At 55.0% G+C, this 19,069-nt stretch overlaps 6 protein-coding genes across 6 annotated transcripts; 2 read left to right on the top strand and 4 right to left on the bottom strand.

The window, feature by feature from the left end:
• Window positions 1–566: 566 nt before the first annotated feature.
• Window positions 567–2,221, bottom strand: MONBRDRAFT_14564 (uncharacterized protein; the record flags this gene model as incomplete). The annotated part of the gene is made up of 7 exons (XM_001743025.1): window positions 567–777; window positions 916–1,196; window positions 1,313–1,408; window positions 1,587–1,769; window positions 1,860–1,925; window positions 2,031–2,082; window positions 2,175–2,221. Coding segments are annotated over 7 exons (936 nt in total), but the record flags the coding sequence as incomplete, so codon positions are not given.
• Window positions 2,222–3,502: 1,281 nt separating this feature from the next.
• On the top strand, window positions 3,503–5,756 carry MONBRDRAFT_22944 (uncharacterized protein; the record flags this gene model as incomplete). Its single annotated transcript, XM_001743343.1, has 5 exons — window positions 3,503–3,904; window positions 4,067–4,180; window positions 4,301–4,642; window positions 4,829–5,210; window positions 5,233–5,756. The coding sequence occupies 5 exons, from the start codon at window positions 3,503–3,505 to the stop codon at window positions 5,754–5,756; spliced, it is 1,764 nt and encodes a 587-aa protein (XP_001743395.1).
• Window positions 5,757–6,222: 466 nt separating this feature from the next.
• MONBRDRAFT_31235 (uncharacterized protein) lies at window positions 6,223–8,466 on the bottom strand (the record flags this gene model as incomplete). Its single annotated transcript, XM_001743024.1, has 6 exons — window positions 6,223–6,771; window positions 6,864–6,945; window positions 7,066–7,126; window positions 7,225–7,733; window positions 7,861–8,054; window positions 8,413–8,466. 6 exons carry the CDS (start codon window positions 8,464–8,466, stop codon window positions 6,538–6,540), a joined length of 1,134 nt encoding a protein of 377 aa, XP_001743076.1. The 3' UTR covers window positions 6,223–6,537.
• A 1,592-nt stretch (window positions 8,467–10,058) lies between these two features.
• MONBRDRAFT_542 (uncharacterized protein) lies at window positions 10,059–11,799 on the bottom strand (the record flags this gene model as incomplete). The annotated part of the gene is made up of 5 exons (XM_001743023.1): window positions 10,059–10,460; window positions 10,576–10,751; window positions 10,850–10,920; window positions 11,025–11,581; window positions 11,695–11,799. Coding segments are annotated over 5 exons (1,311 nt in total), but the record flags the coding sequence as incomplete, so codon positions are not given.
• Window positions 11,800–12,439: 640 nt separating this feature from the next.
• MONBRDRAFT_22941 (uncharacterized protein) lies at window positions 12,440–14,736 on the bottom strand (the record flags this gene model as incomplete). The annotated part of the gene is made up of 4 exons (XM_001743022.1): window positions 12,440–13,944; window positions 14,088–14,198; window positions 14,300–14,525; window positions 14,593–14,736. 4 exons carry the CDS (start codon window positions 14,734–14,736, stop codon window positions 12,440–12,442), a joined length of 1,986 nt encoding a protein of 661 aa, XP_001743074.1.
• Window positions 14,737–15,040: 304 nt separating this feature from the next.
• Window positions 15,041–18,865, top strand: MONBRDRAFT_5807 (uncharacterized protein; the record flags this gene model as incomplete). The annotated part of the gene is made up of 9 exons (XM_001743342.1): window positions 15,041–15,179; window positions 15,307–15,605; window positions 16,532–16,619; window positions 16,740–16,912; window positions 17,040–17,162; window positions 17,371–17,646; window positions 17,747–18,112; window positions 18,217–18,303; window positions 18,740–18,865. 9 exons carry the CDS (start codon window positions 15,041–15,043, stop codon window positions 18,863–18,865), a joined length of 1,677 nt encoding a protein of 558 aa, XP_001743394.1.
• Between the last annotated feature and the right edge of the window lie 204 nt (window positions 18,866–19,069).

Below are 19,069 nucleotides of genomic sequence, written 5' to 3'. Positions count from 1 at the left end.
GTTTTGAGCTTAACGACCTGCGCGTGATCCTCTTTGATAGGGTAAGTGGCCTGCAAGCGCTCTAGCTCACCCAAAAGCTCTTGATAATGAGTGAGCTTTTGAATGACTTGGGTCTCGTGCCACCACGAGTTGTTCTGCACGGAGGTAGCAATCAGCTCCGAGAGTTTGCTGACGTCAGAGGCCAGGGCTTCGGCATCACCGCCCCGGGCATGTTGCTTGGCAGCAGCGGCCATCTTAAGCTGCATAGTGAGGCCGCGAACCTTCTTCTCCAACACTTCTCGCTGCTTGGCCTCTGACTCGAGGCGGCGTGTGAGAGTCACCTTCTCACGCTCAGCTTCTTGATGGTTTTCCAGTGCATTGGCGGCCACAACAGCAAGAGGCTCGTTGGCGCCCGCTGGCAACATCACAGCAATCCCATCACCTTCTAGCGATCGCGGGCCAGCACAAGGTGGCGAGGAGCCGAAAAAAAAAAACACGTCAAGCACTGTGAGTCATGGCTTCGGTTCCAAGTATGATGGATATCAAAGATGACTTTGTGTGTGCATGAAAAGCGGGAGGGAAAGGTATCAAAAGACAGGTCTTGGAGGTGATGGGGGGTTAAAGCGGCTTGTAGTAATGACCGTACGTTCAAATTTTTCGAGGGCAGTTTTGAGCCGCTTAATCTCAGCTTGCAGCTCGGCTACGCTGCCAGTGAAGCCCTCATTCTTCTTGGTGCGATTTTGAATGAGCTTGGCGCGTTGCGCGAACTGAAGTGTGGACAGGGTCTCGCCAAATGATCTGGCCATCGGGGAGGACAGATCAGGTTGATGAGTTGACATGTGCCTGATAAACTGGTGCATAGCACATGCTTTGAAGGGCATGGCAGGCAGGTCATCAGCACGCCCCAAGGGCGTGAATTTGGATGTGCATACTCACTTGCTGGAGGGGTTGATTGTGGCGATGAGGGCTGTTCGGGTATTGCCACCCAGCGAATCGCGCAACAAGAAGGTAAGCTTTGAATCACGATAAGGAACATGGCGCCCACTGCTTGATGTGCGAGTCAAGCTGTTGATGACATTGCCCAAAGTTGAGAGTGACTTGTTGATCTGACTGGCTTCCTTGAGACGCTCGCCTGCAGCTTGGGTGTCACGTTGGCGCTCCGAGCCGGCCAAGTCAACAAGATTTAGCCGGGACTTTCGCACTGTCTTGATGCCACCCTCGTGCTCTTGCTGTTGATAAGCAATCACAAGGTGGGTCAGGTATGTGAGTATGTATGCGTGAGTGTTCCACCAACGTGTTCTTGGGCCGAGCAGAATTAACAACTTACCACAACTTCGATGTTCAGGGTGAAAATAGCGTGAGAGCGACTGCTTTCACGATTCATGGATGTCTCAGCCACGCGGCGGTTGCGATTGCCTTCCTCCAGAACCTATGGATAACAGCATCGAGGAGGGCAGACCGGGACGTCAGGGAAACAAGGCGACCAACTTGGATTGAAGCGTCAGAGCGCACTCTCGCGCAGTGAGTGCCAGCACAGAGGGTGCATTCAATGGCGCCAGCAGCATGTTGACACGGGCGCCTTCTGGAACTATCGTTGACCAACTTACGGCCAAGGCCTCTTGAGGTGAGCCGATGATTTTCTCTTCTTGTCCTTCAACAAACACGATGTCTCGGGCGTTGTCCTCGCGCACAGGTTTAGCCTTGGCCGCTGGATCGAGTAGATCATAGACGGCCTCGTTGTAAATTTCGGCCATGGAGCATTTGATCTTGAAGCTTGATCCGCTTTCATTCTGAAGCGCGGCGGGGGTATGCCCAAGCGTGAGAGCAAAGCAAGTGGCATTTGTGATTGAATGGGAAAACCCCTCGTGAGGTTCTTTCACGCTCTTTCCACGTACCAAGTGATCAAAAATGTAGTCACACGCCCGGGGAATGACGCCCTGCATGTTCTCCACAAGGCTGCCGAGAGTGCTTTGCGCACCTAGTTTGTGAATTTGATGCGCGTGAGCCACTCAGGGTTGCCGGAGAGAAGAGATGCAGATGGCGTACAGTACCACTCTTGCCTTACCCAGCATGGTAAAAGTCTTGCCGCTACCCGTTTGGCCACTGTAGGTGGGGGCCGAGCAAGCACAATTTGTGAATTGGCATGGCTTCATGGGGGTCGTGGCTGAGGCGCCAGGGGTGGGAGCGATTCATACTAGGCAAAGATGGTGCCGTTGAAGCCATCGAGACAGCCCATCACGACATGCTTCCCGATTCGCTCAAAAACATCAGCCTGAACTCAGGTAGAGAGCATGGCATATACCAAGGTGAGCGCATACAGGAAGGCGATTCAAGTCGTTGGGACTGAGGTCCACGTACCTGGCTGCTAGAGTTGTCTAAAACTTGGTCATAGTCAAAGTTGCGGTCATTGACAATGATGCGGTTGCCATTGACTGTGACACACTCCTGTTCATCGTCATCGTTGACGCCTGAATGGATGTTTGGGCGAACACGAGCGGCGACCAGGATGTTCTCCCTAGCCGAGGTGGTCGCAAGCAGAGGCGGCGAATGCGTGAGAAAGACTGATTTCTGCCTGACTAGCCGCGCTTGTCAGCGTGCCAGCCAATGACTAGGCGGGTTTGCGACAGGAAGAAGCTCAACCGCGAAGGCTCACCGTTCGCCTCCCGTCGAGCGTCGCGGGGCCATGATGTATATCACAATGTGCTTTCGCCTGACACTCTAAACATCGAGGCCGTGGACATTGAACCAACAGGCGTCAGGTCAGTCTGTGGGAGAGATGTGACTGCGCTACAGGGGATGGAAGCACTGGTGCCTACCCCTCGTTGTCAGCGATAGCCACTGCTGTTGCAGGGAAGGCAGACAGGAGCCGGAACCAAGTCTTCAGGCACCCGATCCCCCCTAAAAACACACACGCACACTCCCCACCCCCCAAAAAAAACCGTCTCCTGAAAATTTTGTCACGAGAGAGAAAAAGAGAGAGAACAGTATAGAAAAGAAAGATGAAAAGAAAATGAGGAAGAGAGAGGAAGAGAGAGAGAGAGAGATAGAGAGACCACACTTGAGACGATGGATGATTGTCGTTTGAAAATTGCCGCGAAAAAATTTAGCTATAGGTTGACCCCCTGAATGGTGTCACGAATTTCATTGGCGCCAAAATTTGAAATTCTTATTCGCAAAGGGCGAAAGGTGTCGTCAGCCCAGCATTTTTTTTATTTCGTTGTCGCACAGCTGCACCAAGCTTGAGTTTTGGAGCGATCGTGACGAGTTGGGCGGCTGTTGTGCGCTGGCTGCCACCGTCACCATGACGTCTCGCGCCTCACTCGGAGGTTTGGAGAACTTGCACGGCCGTCAGTCGTTTGGCGATGCTCGGCGAGTGGTTAAGAAGGACCGTCAGAGCGTTGGTGTGAGCCGACAATCCATGGGAGTGAGTCGTCGGTCCATGGGATTGAGCTCGCGTCCAACCTCGTCAGCGGCGTGGGATGCGTCGCGCCAGTCTATTAGCCGCGGATCTCTCGCGTCGTCCATGAGCAGTCGTCGCAGCATCGGCGGTCGTCGCTCCAGCATCCACGGTTCCGCCACAGGCACCAGCGACCCTCGAGAATGGTCCGACAAGCAATACCTGAAGAAGGCCATCCGAGACCTGGTGGTGTTTCTCAGCGAGACCGGCTATCCTGACATGATCTCGGCCAAGATGCTGGCCGCTCCCTCCAACAAGATCTTTGTGAAAATGTTTCAGCACATCTATGGCCTGCTTGACCCCATGTTTCCCTGGGACAAGTACAAGCCTGAAGACGAGATCCCCGAGATAATGAAGTATTTGGGTTACCCCTTCCCGATCAAAAAGTCAACCATCTTTGCGTCGGGCTCCTCGCACAACTGGCCCAAGCTGCTGGGCGCGCTGACGTGGCTCGTCGATGCTACTCGGGTATGTCAATCTTGCCAGAGCGTTGGGGCTGAACCTCGACCTGTCAACGTACAGCGTGCCGGCTTCCCCCCGCGTTCAGTCGGCATGCACTCGTGTGTTTTGTTGCCATCGAGCATCATTTTGATTCCATTTTCGTCTGTTCGTTGCGCCATGCTTGTGCAGTTTCTTGATATGGAGGACGAAATCATCACGCTAACCCGCATTAGCGAGAACATCTTCGACCCCCAGGACTCAGATCTCTTCTTCTCAGCCGACATCTTCGATCACGGCATCCAGGTGCGTTGCGCGTGGTGTTTCTTGCAGCTCAATCAAGGGTATGGTAATAGTACGCATACCAGTCCTCATGTTGGTGACTTCAAATCTCTGGCCGGCTGCCCCGGCGGCTCATCCGTGTAGTCATATGCCGATTTCATGTCCGGACACATCGACAAGCCCTCGTGTGAACTGCTGTTTGCGGGTCGCATGGAGGAGCTCGTCAATACCCACGCACACCTGGAGGAGAAACACCAGGGTTGCATTGAGGAGCTACAGAAGCTCGAGGCAGAGTGCCCGGCCCTGTCGGCCATTGAGACAAAGCGCTCGGCATTGCAGGAGGACCGTACGCGCTTCTTGGAGCTCATCAAGACGCTCAAGCAGCACCAAGAGCGCTATCAGCTCAAGACTGCTCAGACCATGCAGGCCATCACGGAAAAGGAGCAAGAGCTCGAGGCGCTGAACGCCGAGATTGCCAAGCTCAAGGTTGGGAAAGGCTCAGCTTGCTTGGCCCCATGAGTTTCGTGCCGGGCTCAGCCCAACGGCATCGAGCCAATCAGGCTGGTGTTGGTCTGGCGTTTTTTGTTTGTTGTTACTCTTTTTTTTTTTTTTTTTTTTTTTTTTTGGCTCTGTTGTTTCATTCTCATCACGTTTGTGCTAAATATACTTCAGGTGATGCGAGATCAGCAAGAGATGACGACTGCAGACGTGGAGCGCATCAACGCCAAACAGCGTCAGCTGGAGCGTGACCTGGATTTGGCAGAGCAGCGCAAGGATCAGCTCGAGCAAGACCTGTGCAAAGTCGAGATTGACATCTCCAAGACCGTCGATGGCTTGCAGGAGCAAACAGCAGAAGCCAATGTTTTGCTGCAACAGTTTGGCATGGAGGCGGTCGTCTCCGTGAACGGCAGCGTGGACCAACCCCATGAACAGCTCAACCGTCAGTTTCCCACCTGTTGGATTGATGATGTGCATGCCTTGTTCACCTTTGGTGCTAGGCAACAACCCGGCGAGATCTCACATCCTGTGGCGCTTAATTCACCGTCTTCATGTCGTAGGTCTGTTGCAACGACAAGTGTTGCCTGTGTTGCAGGGTCAGTTGCACAAGCTGACAAGTCAGACCAAGGACAGTGATTTGCACAAGCTGGAGCTCAAGGACCGCTGCCAACAGCTGGAGGAGGCTGTTGTCACCAAGCGCGATGACTTAAGCGTGATGCAAACGCAGCTGGAAGCACTGGAACAGCAGTGTGGCGAGCTGCAAGAGGTCATCAGCCGCGAGTACAAGAAGCAGCAAAGTCACGTGACCATCATGCAAAGCGAGAACCAGAAACGCCGTATGCAGCTGGCCGGCGACCTACAGGATATGCTGGCGCGTAAGGCCGATCTTGAGGCCAAGCAGCAGCAGCTTCAGGTGGCACAGGCCCAGGAGCGCAAAGCCTTTGCCAACTCGGTGCGCCGGCTGATCCAGATGTTCACTCCCTTTGCCAATGAGATTCACGAGCAGCTTGAAACCTTGGAGGGTGGCGTGGACGGCGTAGTGGCGGAGAGCAAGGCCATTCTGCGCACCCTGCAAGCTTTTGTGGAGGAGCAGAAGGCGTAGTTATACCTCCTTTGTGTCAGGTATACCCCACTCACCTGATTTTGTGTCAGGGGAGCTGTTTTTTTTTAACTGAATGTGTGCGTGCCCAAGGCTTCTCCTGGTGAGCTGGGACTTGTGTTGCCTGGTACATGTGTATGGCGATTGCTTGCTTTTTCCTTTTTTTTTCTCTCCTTCCATATCTGTTCCTGCCAGCCCTTGGCGCATTGTGTGTTTCTTCTTTTGTGACGTTGTACGTCTACTACTCTAGCTCAAGGTGGTGCTTTGTGTCCCCTCCTTTGGTGCATTGTTCTCTGTCGTTTTCGTGGAAAATTTGGAGTGCCTTTATCTGCTTTCGTGTGGGAGACGTCTTAATCCCGCCGGGCCACCTGTCCAATAAACAATAGAAAGTTGTTTGTCATCCTTGCATGGCTGCCTCGTTCTTTGCGTGGGGCTGGGCTTGCAGTCCGCGGCACACGAGTGGACGAAGCAGGATTCAGTGGGATACAATTGTTCTTTTAAAAAACGAAGGCAGAGTGGTGGAAAGGGGAGAAAAAAGGGGGCGAGGGAGCAAGGGAAAACAAGGGATACAGGAAGGGGTCGGGGAAAATTCATTTATGGATGAAGACAAGGTCATTGCATCGGAGTGAGGTGAAAGAAGTTTGGTCAAGGGACGAATGCTGTGTTTTGCGCACAGGGCACACACAGCGTCAGCATGAAAGAATAAAGAGGAGCGGCTATTGTGAGACGGAAGGTTGCAAGGAGACTGGGCCAGATGACGACTGCTAGGTGGGTGTGAACTGCATTATGCAGTGGCCTTGCGAGCGGCAATGGCCCCCTTGAGCTCCGTGAAGATGTTTTGCAGAATTTCCCGCTTGCGCTCAGCACTCATATGAGGGTTGCGACCGAGGGCCGTTGCAGAAAGATGACCAAAGTAACGGGCGTAGGCGGGCTCAGATTTGAGCTCTTCCAACTGTGAACTAAAGTCCGTGTGAGCCTTGATTTGCTCCTCGACCGACAGCGAGGCATCGACGAGTCCCTATCGATTCGCCACAGGCCCCATTTAGCGTAGAATGAGCTGGCAAGGATCTCAAAGCATCACTCGCACACAGCCAGGGAGAGGCAACGTACCAGAGCATAGACAGCATCGTCATTGTCCATGCCACCCGGGAAACGGCTCAAGTCAGCCTTGGGGAGCGCGCGGCGCGCATTCCTGTGTAAGAGGGGGATGAACGGGGCGGTAGCACAGTGAGGACGAACAGCGCAGACACGAGCCCACATCTTTGAGCTCAAGGAGGGTGAGCGTGAAGTGGCCCGGGTGGTCGTAGCTCACCATTGATCAGCAGCCTTGTGCAGCACAGCGCGCAGATCCTGCGTACGAGGGGCGGCCGCACCTATTACAGTTGGGGCAGCGGTGCATAATGAGTGCGACCGAACTGCGGCCGTGGCAGACATGGGTGTAGCACAAGCGGTGAAGGGTGGAAAGACGCACCGGACAACGTGGCCAGGCGGGCCCAGGACGGAATTGAATTGGGAGTTTCTCCCTTCTTATCGTTGTCCTTCAGCATCGTGGAGAGGTTGCCTGCCTCGGAAGCGGCCCCCTCCGTGACCTCCGCTGCACTTTGAGGGCTCGGCTCGGTCGAAGCGCGAGGTTGGGCGCTGGTTGTCTCAGTCTGGGGTTCCAGGGCAATACCTTGCAGTGCAGCCAGGACATCCTCATCATCCTTGTTTGCCCAAAGCGGAGTGGCACGGCTCAACGCACGGCGGTAAAGCACCGCCAGAGGCTGCCGCGGGGCGACCAAGTGGCGCTGCACGCGGTTCAGGAACATGGCCATCCTGTGCTCGTGGTCGAAGAGAGAGAGAGAGAGAGAGAGAGAGAGAGAGAGAGAGAGAGAGAGAGAGAGAGAGAGAGAGAGAGAGAGAGAGAGAGAGAGAGAGAGAGAGAGAGAGGGGAAAGGAAGTGTGGTTTTTGATACACTTATGACCTCACCAGCGAGACCTCTTGAACCTCAAGCAAAAACCAAAAACTTGAATTAGAATGCTGGTAAAAAAGAGGAGAGGGTTGATTCACAAAAAACTTGTTGGTCGTCGTCTCTTCTTGCTTCATTCATTCAACACCATCAGGTACCTGAAGGCTGGATGCTGGCTGCCGCCTCGCGCCTGCCTCCTGGGTCTTGAGTCGAGCGGAACCCCGGGCTGCGTCTCTTGGAATAGTATAGCATCTTTAGGGATTAGCTGTGCGGGTGTTGCAGAGGCGTTGTGGAGGGGGATACACTCGTACTGCCCTGTGCAGCTGCTCTCCAAGGCCAGCTTGACTGTTGTCTACCTTGATGAGAAGGGAGTGAGGGGTCAGGGCCTCGGCGTTCAAAGCATCAAGTGCCTCGGTTCGAAACAATGGCCTCCCATCCACCACGGTCTCACAGGGCTGCAAAATCTGCATCTTCTCACAGGTTACGACGGTCGAGTAAGCTTGGGCACGGACACGACCGGCAGGATGGACAGTGAAGCATACAAGAAGGCTATGAGCAGCCCCGAGCTGCCCGTCACGTCGGCCGTGCTACTGGCCGCTGCGCGTCACCTCGGTCAAGCCTGCAAGGCCCAGAACGAAGCGTTTGTTAAGTGCGTTTTCCTCTTCTCTTGCCACTTTGGAGAGCGCTCCTTGGCTCCAGCCGACACGCACGCTTTTGGTCAAGCAGTGCTCTTTGCATGTAAAGCTCTTTGCTTCGCGCCTCATGCATGGTCGGCGCTGGTGTCCTCCATACACGCAGGTGCAAGGCCGATAACAACGGCGATCCTAGTGCCTGTCTGGATCAGGGTACTGCCGTCACAACTTGTGCTATCAACTTGTAAGTCTTCCTTGAACCAGCCCGGCTGGTCTGAGGTCGTTCCAACGCAACGTTTTTTTTTTTTTGCAGCTGATATCTGGAGCTGCTGGGACTCGGGAAGTTCGGGTCAGATTCCATGCAGATGCTTGTGCATCGGGCTCAACTTATGAAGGTGTGGTCCTGGGAATGGAACATTGGGTCTTTTTGCAGCTTTCGTCAGATGCGCGAGCACTGCGGCGCAGAGCTGGATGCCCAGTGGCAATGCTTGGACCAGAAGAACCAGGACTTTACCAAGTGCCGCGAGACGCAGTCGGCTCTGGATACCTGCGTTTTTGAAAAACTGGTGAGTATTTTGACAAATTCACGGTGTCCATCCCGGTACACGCCCATGGCTTTTCTTGCGCATCACTTTCGCTCGCACATCGTGCTCCAGCATGCTCACGCTGGATGCTTGTCAGGGTTTGGACGGTGCGTTTGAGACGTACGATACCGATCGATCAAAGCCTTCTTTGCAGTAATTACGGCCCGGGCTGAATGGAATGGTGCGATGGGCGGTCTGGGGTCTGGTTCTTTCTCCATCCCGTCTCGTGCACCTACATCTCCTTGCCTCTTTGAAGAACCATCTGCACTCAACGCACCACCACTACAACATTACCACAAGATCACGATTACATATCTCGCCCCTCGTCATTGCTCTTTGGTGCAACGGGCTTCTGCATTTCCTCAGAAAGTCTGCGGTTAGGACACGGCGCGCGAGTGAAAATGCTGGCATTTGGAAACTATGGAAAATTTGAAACTTGACCTGTGAGCTGTTCAACTGCATGTCGATTAGCGATTCATCCTGCCCTAGAGGCCGGCCTGTCTCTTCTGGCTACCCAAACCCAAACCCCAACACCATCACCCTTCTTCCATGCCGATTTGTTGCCCTTTGGCAAGTTTCAGTCAATTTTGTGAAGGTTACTCGTCAGCATACAAAAGGCGCATCCACAGCTGCCTGCCGAGGCTGGCAGATGGGATAAAATAGGACAGCATGCGCTGCACCCACCGAACAAGTGATGAAAACATGAGACAGATAATACATGATGCGTCCTTGCATAGGAAGACACAGGTGTGATGGCTCGGCGCAACGAAAATTGCAAGGACATTTGATCCACTTAGGCAGAGCTCGCATTGTCTTCGCCCTCATCATTGGCATCAGGGTCCTCCACAGCCGCATCTTCTGCTGTCGACTCTTCATTTGCATCCGCGTGGTCCTCAGCTTGAGCATTGTCGGTACCGGTGTTCTCAGCTTCTGTCTCTTCGTCCTCGTCTTCTAGAAAGAGATGGCGACACGGTGAGCTCGGTGGACGTGCAACCCGCACGTCATGTGCAACTCGCACGTCATGTGCAACTCGTAGCTGCTCTGCCTACGTCTCTTAGCAATCATTAATCATTACCAGGACCTACCGTCAAGCACAGAAGCTGCTGACGCTTGCGCTTCGATCAGCACCATTTCCTGACGGATGGCATCATGCAGAGAACTTTTGTGCAGCCGTTGCGCCAGTTGGGCGGCCTGTTCGTAATAAGAGAGTGCCGACTGATGACCGCCCAGCGCAACATTGGCCTGTGCACAGAGGATCCAAGAGTGCAGTTGCCAGTCTTGATCGCCTGTCTCATTTGCGGCCCGCTCCGCGGCCAGGCCGCACTCTAGAGCCTCGTCGGCCTTGCCCATTTCCAGATGCGCACGGCCCATTTCGTGTTGCAGCCAAGACTGCTCCACGCGGTCCGTAATGTTTGGCTGCGCCTCGGACCAACAGGTCACAGCGGCATCGAAATTGCCCTTGGCCGCATGACTCTTGGCCAGGTTGGACAAGGATCGTGCCAGCAATTCAGGGTCCTTCAAGTTGCGCGCCACGTCCACTGCCTGAATTTTGGAAGGGCAAAGTTGTGAGATGTGACCATGAGAGGCCATGAAAGCCCGCCACGCCTTGCCTCAAAGCGAGGCCAAGACACGCACACGCATTCGCACTGGCACAAACCTGTGAAAACTCATCATGGGCCTGATCAATTTTGCTTGTGGCAAAAAGGGCCGTGCCCAAGGCATTGTGCACACGTGCCACGAAGAGATCCTTGTCGGCCGAGATTACGCCAGCCACACCGGCCTTGGCTTGTTCGGCCTTTTCCAAGCCTGTATCGAAGTTGCCCTTATCATTGACTGTATCAAGAGGACAAGGTAGGGCAACCCAAGTTCAGGTGAGCGGGGGAAGCAGTGATGTTTGTTGGGTGGTGTCAAGGTTCGGTGTGGGCACGAACGATTTTCAGCCTGCTCGATCAGGCGAGCTACGCGATCTACGGAAGGTGCAGTGGCCATGCGTTGTGTTGTGCTCTTAGACCTGGGAAACACGGGGGCACTCGGTGACGTGAATTCGAGCGCACAATGGTCGCTGAGGTGAGAGTACCCTGGTCAAGCCGAAGCATGGCTACTCACTTGGACTTGGTGGAACGGAGTTCGCGCTGCTCGCTCTTGCGCACATACATGGGCTTTTGCTGGCGCCAAAACTCAGTTCGCTTGTCGAGGTACTGGATACCGTTTTTAGCCAAAGACTTGACAGAGGTACCCTCTCCCAGCTTCAGACTGGGATCTGCCAAAAGGTTCTCCAGATATTCGCGATCTGTGTACAATTCACCAAGAAGCTGCTTAACGTTGCTGGTGGGTTTCTTGCCGCTGCGTGCCCGGTGCGCGTCGGGGCGTCGCCGCGAGGGGGCGGCCATCGTGGCAACCTTCTTGCCACCACGCTTGTTGCGTGCTATCCGTGCAGCCTCCTGCTCAGCCACAAAGTCGTGGTAGAGCGTGAGGTCGCCCTCGCTCGAGAGTTGGCAGCGGCGCGTGTCACCAATGGCTGTCTCAATAGCCTCGCGTGCCTTTTGCACGCCCAAGCGAAACTGAGCCATGTCTGGGCGCAGATGCTGGCCCTTGTGAAAGTTGAGCAGGGCAAACTCGAATTCACCCTTGCTGTACAAGGCTTCGGCCTTGGCGAACAAGCCCTGCGCAAAGCCGCACAATCCAGACATGTTGAGAGAAGACGTGTTCATGAAACGCTATTCAAGGCCAGCATGCCAAGGCTTGCTGGGGGAAAAAGCCTGTTCGACGGCATTACCTTATTGAACTCTGGGTTTTCCTTGAGCGAATCTTCAGCATCGGTCAGGGCAGCGTCAAGCTCTCCCAGCTGAAGATAGCAACGGCTGCGCGAGCACAGGCAATTGATGCCAATTGGGTCTTGCAGCACACCGTTCACGGAGATGGCTTCCAGCGCCTAGTGCGCAGCAATACCGGCAAGAAGGGTGAGGCGGCCCCGCACCGGGAGGCGATCATCACCAGACATGCGCACACGATCATGACTAGGCGTGGCACAGTCGGCTGCGCCAAAGCCACGTACCTTGGTGTAACAGTCAATCGCACGCGCATGGTTGCCGGCCTGCTCAAAGGTACCACCTTCAGCAACAAAGCCGTTATAGGCGGCCAAGCTGGCGTTTGGATCACCCATGTCGGCAGGTCCACGGATCAGCACACCAGGAACAATGGGGGCGCTCGCTCAGCAAAGAGAGAGGCAGAGACAGCAAGAAAAGAAGACAGGGAGGGCTAGCTGTGCGCATCGACCGTCTGGCCGTTTTCTGCCTCGAGGACACAGATGCGACTCGTGGAATCGGCAATGGTGGCAACTCAAAGTCTTCCGGTGCGTGAGGAACTTGACCGAAGCGGTGAATGCCAAAGGAGCATTCGATGCTGCTCGTTGTCAAGACGTCGGTGATTGATATTGTTCAGAACAAGTTTTTTCATTGGTTTTCTATTGAAAATTTGAGACAAGAGCGATCCTTGCATTGGACAACTTTAGTCGGGAATTCTCAGATTTGGTAGGGGGCCGAGGCTCGCCAGAGAGAGACAAGTTCGGTTGTGAGGAGGGCTCGGTCATAGACCAGGCCTTGATGCACGGCGTCAGACACCGAGGCGCTAGTGCCGCGGCCCACAATCACCTGATCAGAGGCGAGCCAGTTCCAGCCCCACTCCTCCACGTGTGCACCATCACAAACGTGGCCATCCACCATCACGTAGACGAGACCGGCAGCCGTGTCGCAGACAAACGCCAAGAAGTGAGGTCCACTTGTGCCAAGCGTTGCCGAGCAAGCGGGGTCTGTGGCCAGAGTGGACGTGGTGTTCTCCTGCTCAGCCTGCCATACGGCGGTGCAGTTGGGCAGAAGTTGCACATGGAGTGTGGCCGAACCGTTGCTTGCGTGAAACAGCTCACCGGGCGGGGCTTTGGTCGGTAGCCAGAACACCACGGTGGTGCCGGATCCGGCGCTTTGACCAATGCCACCCGCCGCAAAAGAGGTTTCGGTGTGGGAGGAAAGAGGAACGGCGAAGTGAGTCCGGGCGGTGGCATTCTGGGTGACGTTGAGAACGAGCCCGTTCGTAATGAGGCGATTGGCCTCGAATTGACCGAAAAGCGCGTTCACAAAGCCCGCGGGCAAGGAGTGGACGCGAGCGGTGACTTTGTCCGTCTCCGTGATCCAAATAGAACCATCCACGTCCTCGATGAAATCCGGATAGCCGATGCGAGCGTTGGTGGAGGCTGTATCATAGAGAACGATTTCAGGCTGCGAAAAAAGCACGGCCCCATCCACTTCGCGTCCCGACGAGAGCCAGTAAGGGTTACGACTGCTGCGTGCACCGGCTGTATATCCACTCGCACTGTTGAAATACCACAGAAGCAGGTAGCGGCCGTTTTGGAAACGCTTGAGGGTAATGGGCCCGCGTGGGTTCTTGAGGCTGGTGGTGGCATTCGCCCGGTAACCAGGCAAGGGTTGGGCATCGTAGGTGGCCAACGACGAGGGCTCCCAGCCGGCGCGGCCCGTGGGATCGGCCGTTTTGGTTGCACCCAAGTAGCCTGTAGAGGTGCGGAAGACGGCAAAAAAGCCCGGGGATTGGGCCAACGGAACGACGTGCCATTCTTCAGCCACTACCTTCGCCGAGTCAAAGGGGGTTGGGGCCGTTGGCCCGTCATCAGCATCTGGCAGCAAATTCCAGAGCACGGCCGAGGCATTGAGCTCTGTGAGAGCATTGGGTGAATGCAGCACAAAGCCTTGTTCCGGTGGGTTTTGTGGATACGACTTGATCTTGGTGAACATGGCGTAGGTGTCGTTCCCTCGGGACTTGAACTGGTCTACGTTCCAAAAGATGTTGGTCCGGCCAGCAAAGGAGTTGTTTCGGTCAATGGCTGTCTGGCGGTTGGAAATGTTGTAAAAGTTTGGGCTCCAAGATGCGCCCCCATCATCCGTATAGCGAAAGACAAAGTAGCCCAGCTCGTCGGTGCGGCCGAGCGGGCTGCCATCTGGAAGAGTCGTGACATTATCTAATAGCCAGTATGATGCCCACAGAGCACCAGGCCGCGAAGCGATAAGGTCGGAATCGAACAGTTAGGAGCAAATGGGTGAGGAGGTTCAAATCGGAGCTATTCCGGGCCGAGACTGGTGGGGATGGGATCGATGCACGAACCAAGATTGGCGTTGTTGAGCACGTACACACGGCCTGCATGGCTGAGAATATTGGCACTGTAGGCAGTGTCAATGTTTTGAGCCAGCAGCTCTGGATACAAAACGTGTGGTTCTATAGGCCCCATGCAGCCAGTCCGAGAAGAGAGTGAGATGGCACACCCATGGATTGACATGTGCTCGCACGCGCGGCTGGGGGAAAGTGACGAGGCTCACCGGTCCAGTTGAGGCCTTGGTTATCCGTGTACAACGTGGCCACATGTTCCCCGGCGCTTCCCTCAGGTCGATCATTGAGAGTGACAGAGCAGAGCCAGCGACTTGACCCGTTGCTGCTTCGGCCCACTTGCTCTGGCGTGAGCACGCTGCAATACTTGGGGGCAGCGAGCAAGCCATGTCCGCGAGCACAGGTGAGATGGCTCCTTCTCATCTGAATGACACACCTCTTTTCCGAGTCGACAAGAGCACAAACGGCAAAAAGCGGTGGTTGCTTGGGTTTCGGCAGCACATACCGGTTGATCCATGTAGCCATTTGTCGCGATCTCTGAGTACATGATTCGACCAGCATCAAGGCGACGCCAATCGACATCATCGGCCTTGACGGCTGTTGCCAACAGTGTGGCACCCAGCACAACGTTAAGCAAAGAAGCAGCCATGTTCACTTGACCTGTATTGCCCTGCCTTTCTCTCGGCGCCCAGGCTCAAGAGACAGGGAGCAAAAGAACCGACAGGCGGAAGCTCTCGATCTCGATCCAGAGACAGAAGGAAAAAAAAAAAAGCGAATGATCATTGGATTTCTGTTGTCGAGCACCTGTCCGCAATTTCTGCTGATTTTTTTTTTTTTGGAATTGTCAGCTCGGCTTGAAGTGGCCAGCACACTTCATTCATTTGATCAACAAGTCGACGACTGGAGCACACTGTGACGTGGAGGGAGGGACTGGCACAGAGACAAACGGCAAAATGGCTGGGAGGGGGCGGGCTCCAACGTACTGGGGATTGGTGCGAGTGCCGGCAGCGGAGCAGCGGGAGAGGAACTTTACTGACCTGGTTAGCTTGCCCACCGCAATGCTGGAGCCCCTCAGCGGGCGCATGCAGTCGGGTACGTGCATGACGTGGCAGCCCCACCAGCCGCAACTTTGCAATGGTCGCGTGGTTTCTTCCGTACTTGCTGCCCAGTGCCTTTTCTGATGCCGGTGCGTGACCCCGCTCGTCGTTCACACCTCCAGGCGAGCCGCTTTATCTTCGCTTCTTCCCCAATGCCTTTGGAGACCTGAGCAAATCTGTGACGGCTGGAGTGGGACACTTTGACGCCCCGCCAGACACGTTTTACCTGCCCGTCTGGATGATGGAGGTTTTGGGGGTCAAGGAGGGTGCTCGTATTCGCTTTGAGGTCGTGGAGGGCACGGCTTTGCCACGTGCTGATACTGTACAGCTCAAGGCCAATGACCCTGCGTTTTTGGAGCTGCCCAACCCACGCGCCGTCCTGGAGAACGCTCTCAGCGCCTCGTATCGCACACTCACTGAGGTAGGCCTTCCTACCATCAGGGGAAACTGGGGAAATGAAAAAAAAAAACAATGCATAGTGCGTGCACATCTGTCATGTATACTCGGGGCGGCGTTGATAGTGCAGGCGAGACGAGCCAGGAGAATTCTGCCCCCACACTCCAGTGGCGTGATGAAGCAGCGGCCTCATGGTGTTTGAACCATTAGGGTGCCAAAATTGTCATTGCTCATAACGGGCGACCTTTTGCATTGCAAGTCACTGCGTTGGAGCCGGAACGATCCTGCAAGCTCATGGACACAGGTGCGCAACATCATCCAAGGTTCCTCCAATCGGCGGCTCCCAGTTGTGCAGGTGGTAGCACCTGCGATTGCTTAATTCACTTATTCATTCTCCAATTGTTGTTTGTTGACAAAGAGTTGGTGGTCGACCTCGTTGGCATGACCAATGAGGCACCCGAAAGTCCCACCAAAGTACGTCAGTCAGCGCTGGACCACCATTGACTTTGGCGCGGGGCACAGAGTTGCATCCAACGCGTACACACGCTTGTGTATAATCGTACACACGTTTTAGCCACCCTTTCGCCCGGTCGGCTTTCTTTCCAGAGCGTGGCCCTCATGATCGACCATCCTTTGCTCTTGTGTCTCCGATGTTCAACTACACTTCAATTGGCAACATTAGGACCGCGGAGAAATCCCATTCGGCTTTGTGGACGGCATTCCTTGGTCCTGCACAGCGAATGAGCCAACGTTTGTCAAGGTCGACGTGCCGGCTTTGGACAAAGGGTTTCAAGTCGTTGTTCAGGCAAGATCCGATGCATTTCATCATGCCCTCTACATAGTCCATAGTCGCGTCCCCGTGTTCGCTAGGGTGGCGTGATCTGATTGAAGATGCGCGCGAGAGCTCAAGCGGGACTTCTTTTCTTTTCCACCGCCTCAACTTTTTATTAGATTAAGAGCGGGGATGCCGAGGTGTATGTCGCCTCTGTTGATGAAACCAGACGCCCTAGTCGTACCAACTTTACCTTTACTTGCCGCGGTGGGTGATTTGCCAAGTTGAAGCAGCCTCATGTGGCTCAATTCTGCTCTTCTTCCAGCATCTGCAGCTCGAGGCCACCATAGCTCATTTGTTTGCATTGGATGCTTGACGTTGGCCCAGAATATCAGCCGGGTTTGGCACGGGTGGTTGTGCCTACCCCGATCAAGCATTCATCCACCTTTTATATCGGAATCTATGCGTACGGATCAGCGGCTGCGGCTGGGCAGGTTGCAAGCCAGCCGAGTGAGGCGCAAGGTGTGCCTGCGACAGACTCTCAGATCCCAGACCCCCTGGTGAGTCTTGGCATCTTGTTCTTCGCATTTGGAATATCCTTACCCTTGCACGCCGGTGTGGGTGCGTGCTCCTGTGTCCCGCTGTAACGTTCACACAATGCATTTGAATCATCATGTTATGGGACAGGGAGAGCGAACGGCTTGCCCCAACTGCGGCGAACAAGTTCCTTCCTCGCGCTTGACAATGCACACGGCCTACTGCGTGCGGCACAACAAGAAATGTACCATCTGTAATCGCGTCGTACGCAAGGTTTGTGTGATGCAAGCTTCAAGGCAAATTTGGGCGCGCACTTGGGCTCGCATAGTGCAACGCTTGCCTCACACTGAGCCCGATCCAACACGGTGTCTAGGTAGACTGGGAGCAGCATCGGCATTGCGAGGATTGCATCGACCAGGTCGTGGTCTTGCCCACCGAGGCCTTGGCCCAGAAACACAGGGACGTGTTTCACACTCCCCAGACTTGCACATGTGGAGCCCGGCTTGACATATTGGCTCTGCAGGAGCATCGACGCCAGGTCTGTCCCATTTTTCCCAACCTGGACGTGCTGTCCACTCGCATGCCTGCATTCGCTTGCAAGACGTTGTCCTCATCGCAGTCTCGGTACTATGTTTTGCGGATTAGACCTGCCCCCAACGGACCGTCATATGCCGCTTCTGTTATCTGCATCACGAAGCCGGGGCTGCTCCGAGCAACCACAACGATCGCTTGGCCGGGCTCACTGCGCACGAGGTTGGTGTGTTTGGTTCATGCTTTATTTTCTCTGTCCGGGTCAACGCTTGGCTATTCAGCTCAATGTTCGAACCTGGTGTGTCTGGTGGCTCTTTCTCTCTCAGAGCGAGTGTGGGGCCCGAACTGAGGTGTGCGAGGTATGCGGACAACGCGTGCAATTGAAGCAATTTCCCGTGCATCGTTTGCTGCATCCAGCGTCCACAACGACAACAGACCAACCGCGCAGCAGCGTGGGCACCGTAGCGCAATCAGCCCCCGTGGATGCCGCCGAGCTGGCTCGTCGGTATGCCGCGGCAGGATATGAGTTTTACGGGGCTGGTTCGTCAACCCCTGCCTCTGTGCCAGCGCCCAGACCAAAGCCAACAACAATAGCAGAGCCAGCGCCTCCAGTGTCCATGGAGTGCGCCAATGCCCAGTGCAACAATACACGCCTCAGCAGTGGACTTTTGTGTGCGCTTTGTCAACAGACGGTAAGGCATGGGTCCAACTGCGAGCGCAGCCTGGGCACGCGGGGAAATCCGCCAGCCTTGCTCTTTGCGCAGCCCTGCCTGCAACTGACCTTTGGGTGCCTTAGCTTTGTGCTCGCTTGGAGATGGAAGCCCTACCCCAGGACGATGCCAAGGCCTTGCTGGGTCTGCTTGTTCGCTATTATTTTTCTCAGGTTCGTGCTTTGCCCTGTTGTGCCTTGCTTCGAGGTACACCTCACGCCTCAAAGTCTGATCGTTCATACATTTCCCCTCTGGACCCGCAGGCAACGCAAGGGTGCGGCTCAAATCAATGCCAAGTGCCCAATTGCGCCACGTGTCGCGGTGCCCCGTTGGAGCGTACGTCCGTCGTTTAATCCCCCATGTTTAGTTGTAATTGGTGCGACCACGGCGCATTGGTCACGTGTGTGTGGGTTGCTGGCGAGCAGAAGCGGAGGCCATCAAGCAGAGCGTTGCCTTGAGCCAGCAAGCACTTCGGCCTCAACCGCATATGAATATCTGTATTGCCGAGGTGTGTGGCAGTACGCCTTCCTGTCAGTCAACCACCGATTCAAATGACCACTGGGCTCTCTCGGCGCTCACAACCCTTGCGACGCTGCTTGCCTGGAGCAGGCGCGCGAGCAAGCCTTGCATACGCTGCAGGAGCTCGGCTTTGATCGTGCGCAGAGTGAGGCAGCGTTGCGGAAGCGCGCTGGGGATCTGCATCGAGCCATCGAAACGCTGTTGACGGCTGCCTAACGGTGCCTCGCCAGGGTAGCCCCGGGATCATTGGCGTCATAATTGAAAAGTTCGGGGATTGCCAGTATATTTATGGTTAGTACTTGACAGTAATTATTGGAGGGGCCACGGTTTGACTAGTTGGCTGGGATCAAAAGGACGAGAACGCGACATGCAGCGACGTAGCGGGGTCGAGTCTCAAGGGTTTCATGCAATGCACCGGCA

The sequence above is a fragment of the Monosiga brevicollis genome, genomic scaffold (assembly GCF_000002865.3).
Source record: "Monosiga brevicollis MX1 MONBRscaffold_3 genomic scaffold, whole genome shotgun sequence".
Taxonomy (NCBI): Eukaryota; class Choanoflagellata; order Craspedida; family Salpingoecidae; genus Monosiga; species Monosiga brevicollis.
The sequence above is the reverse complement of the archived record's forward strand: the minus strand, read 5'-3'. Positions and strand labels throughout refer to the sequence as shown.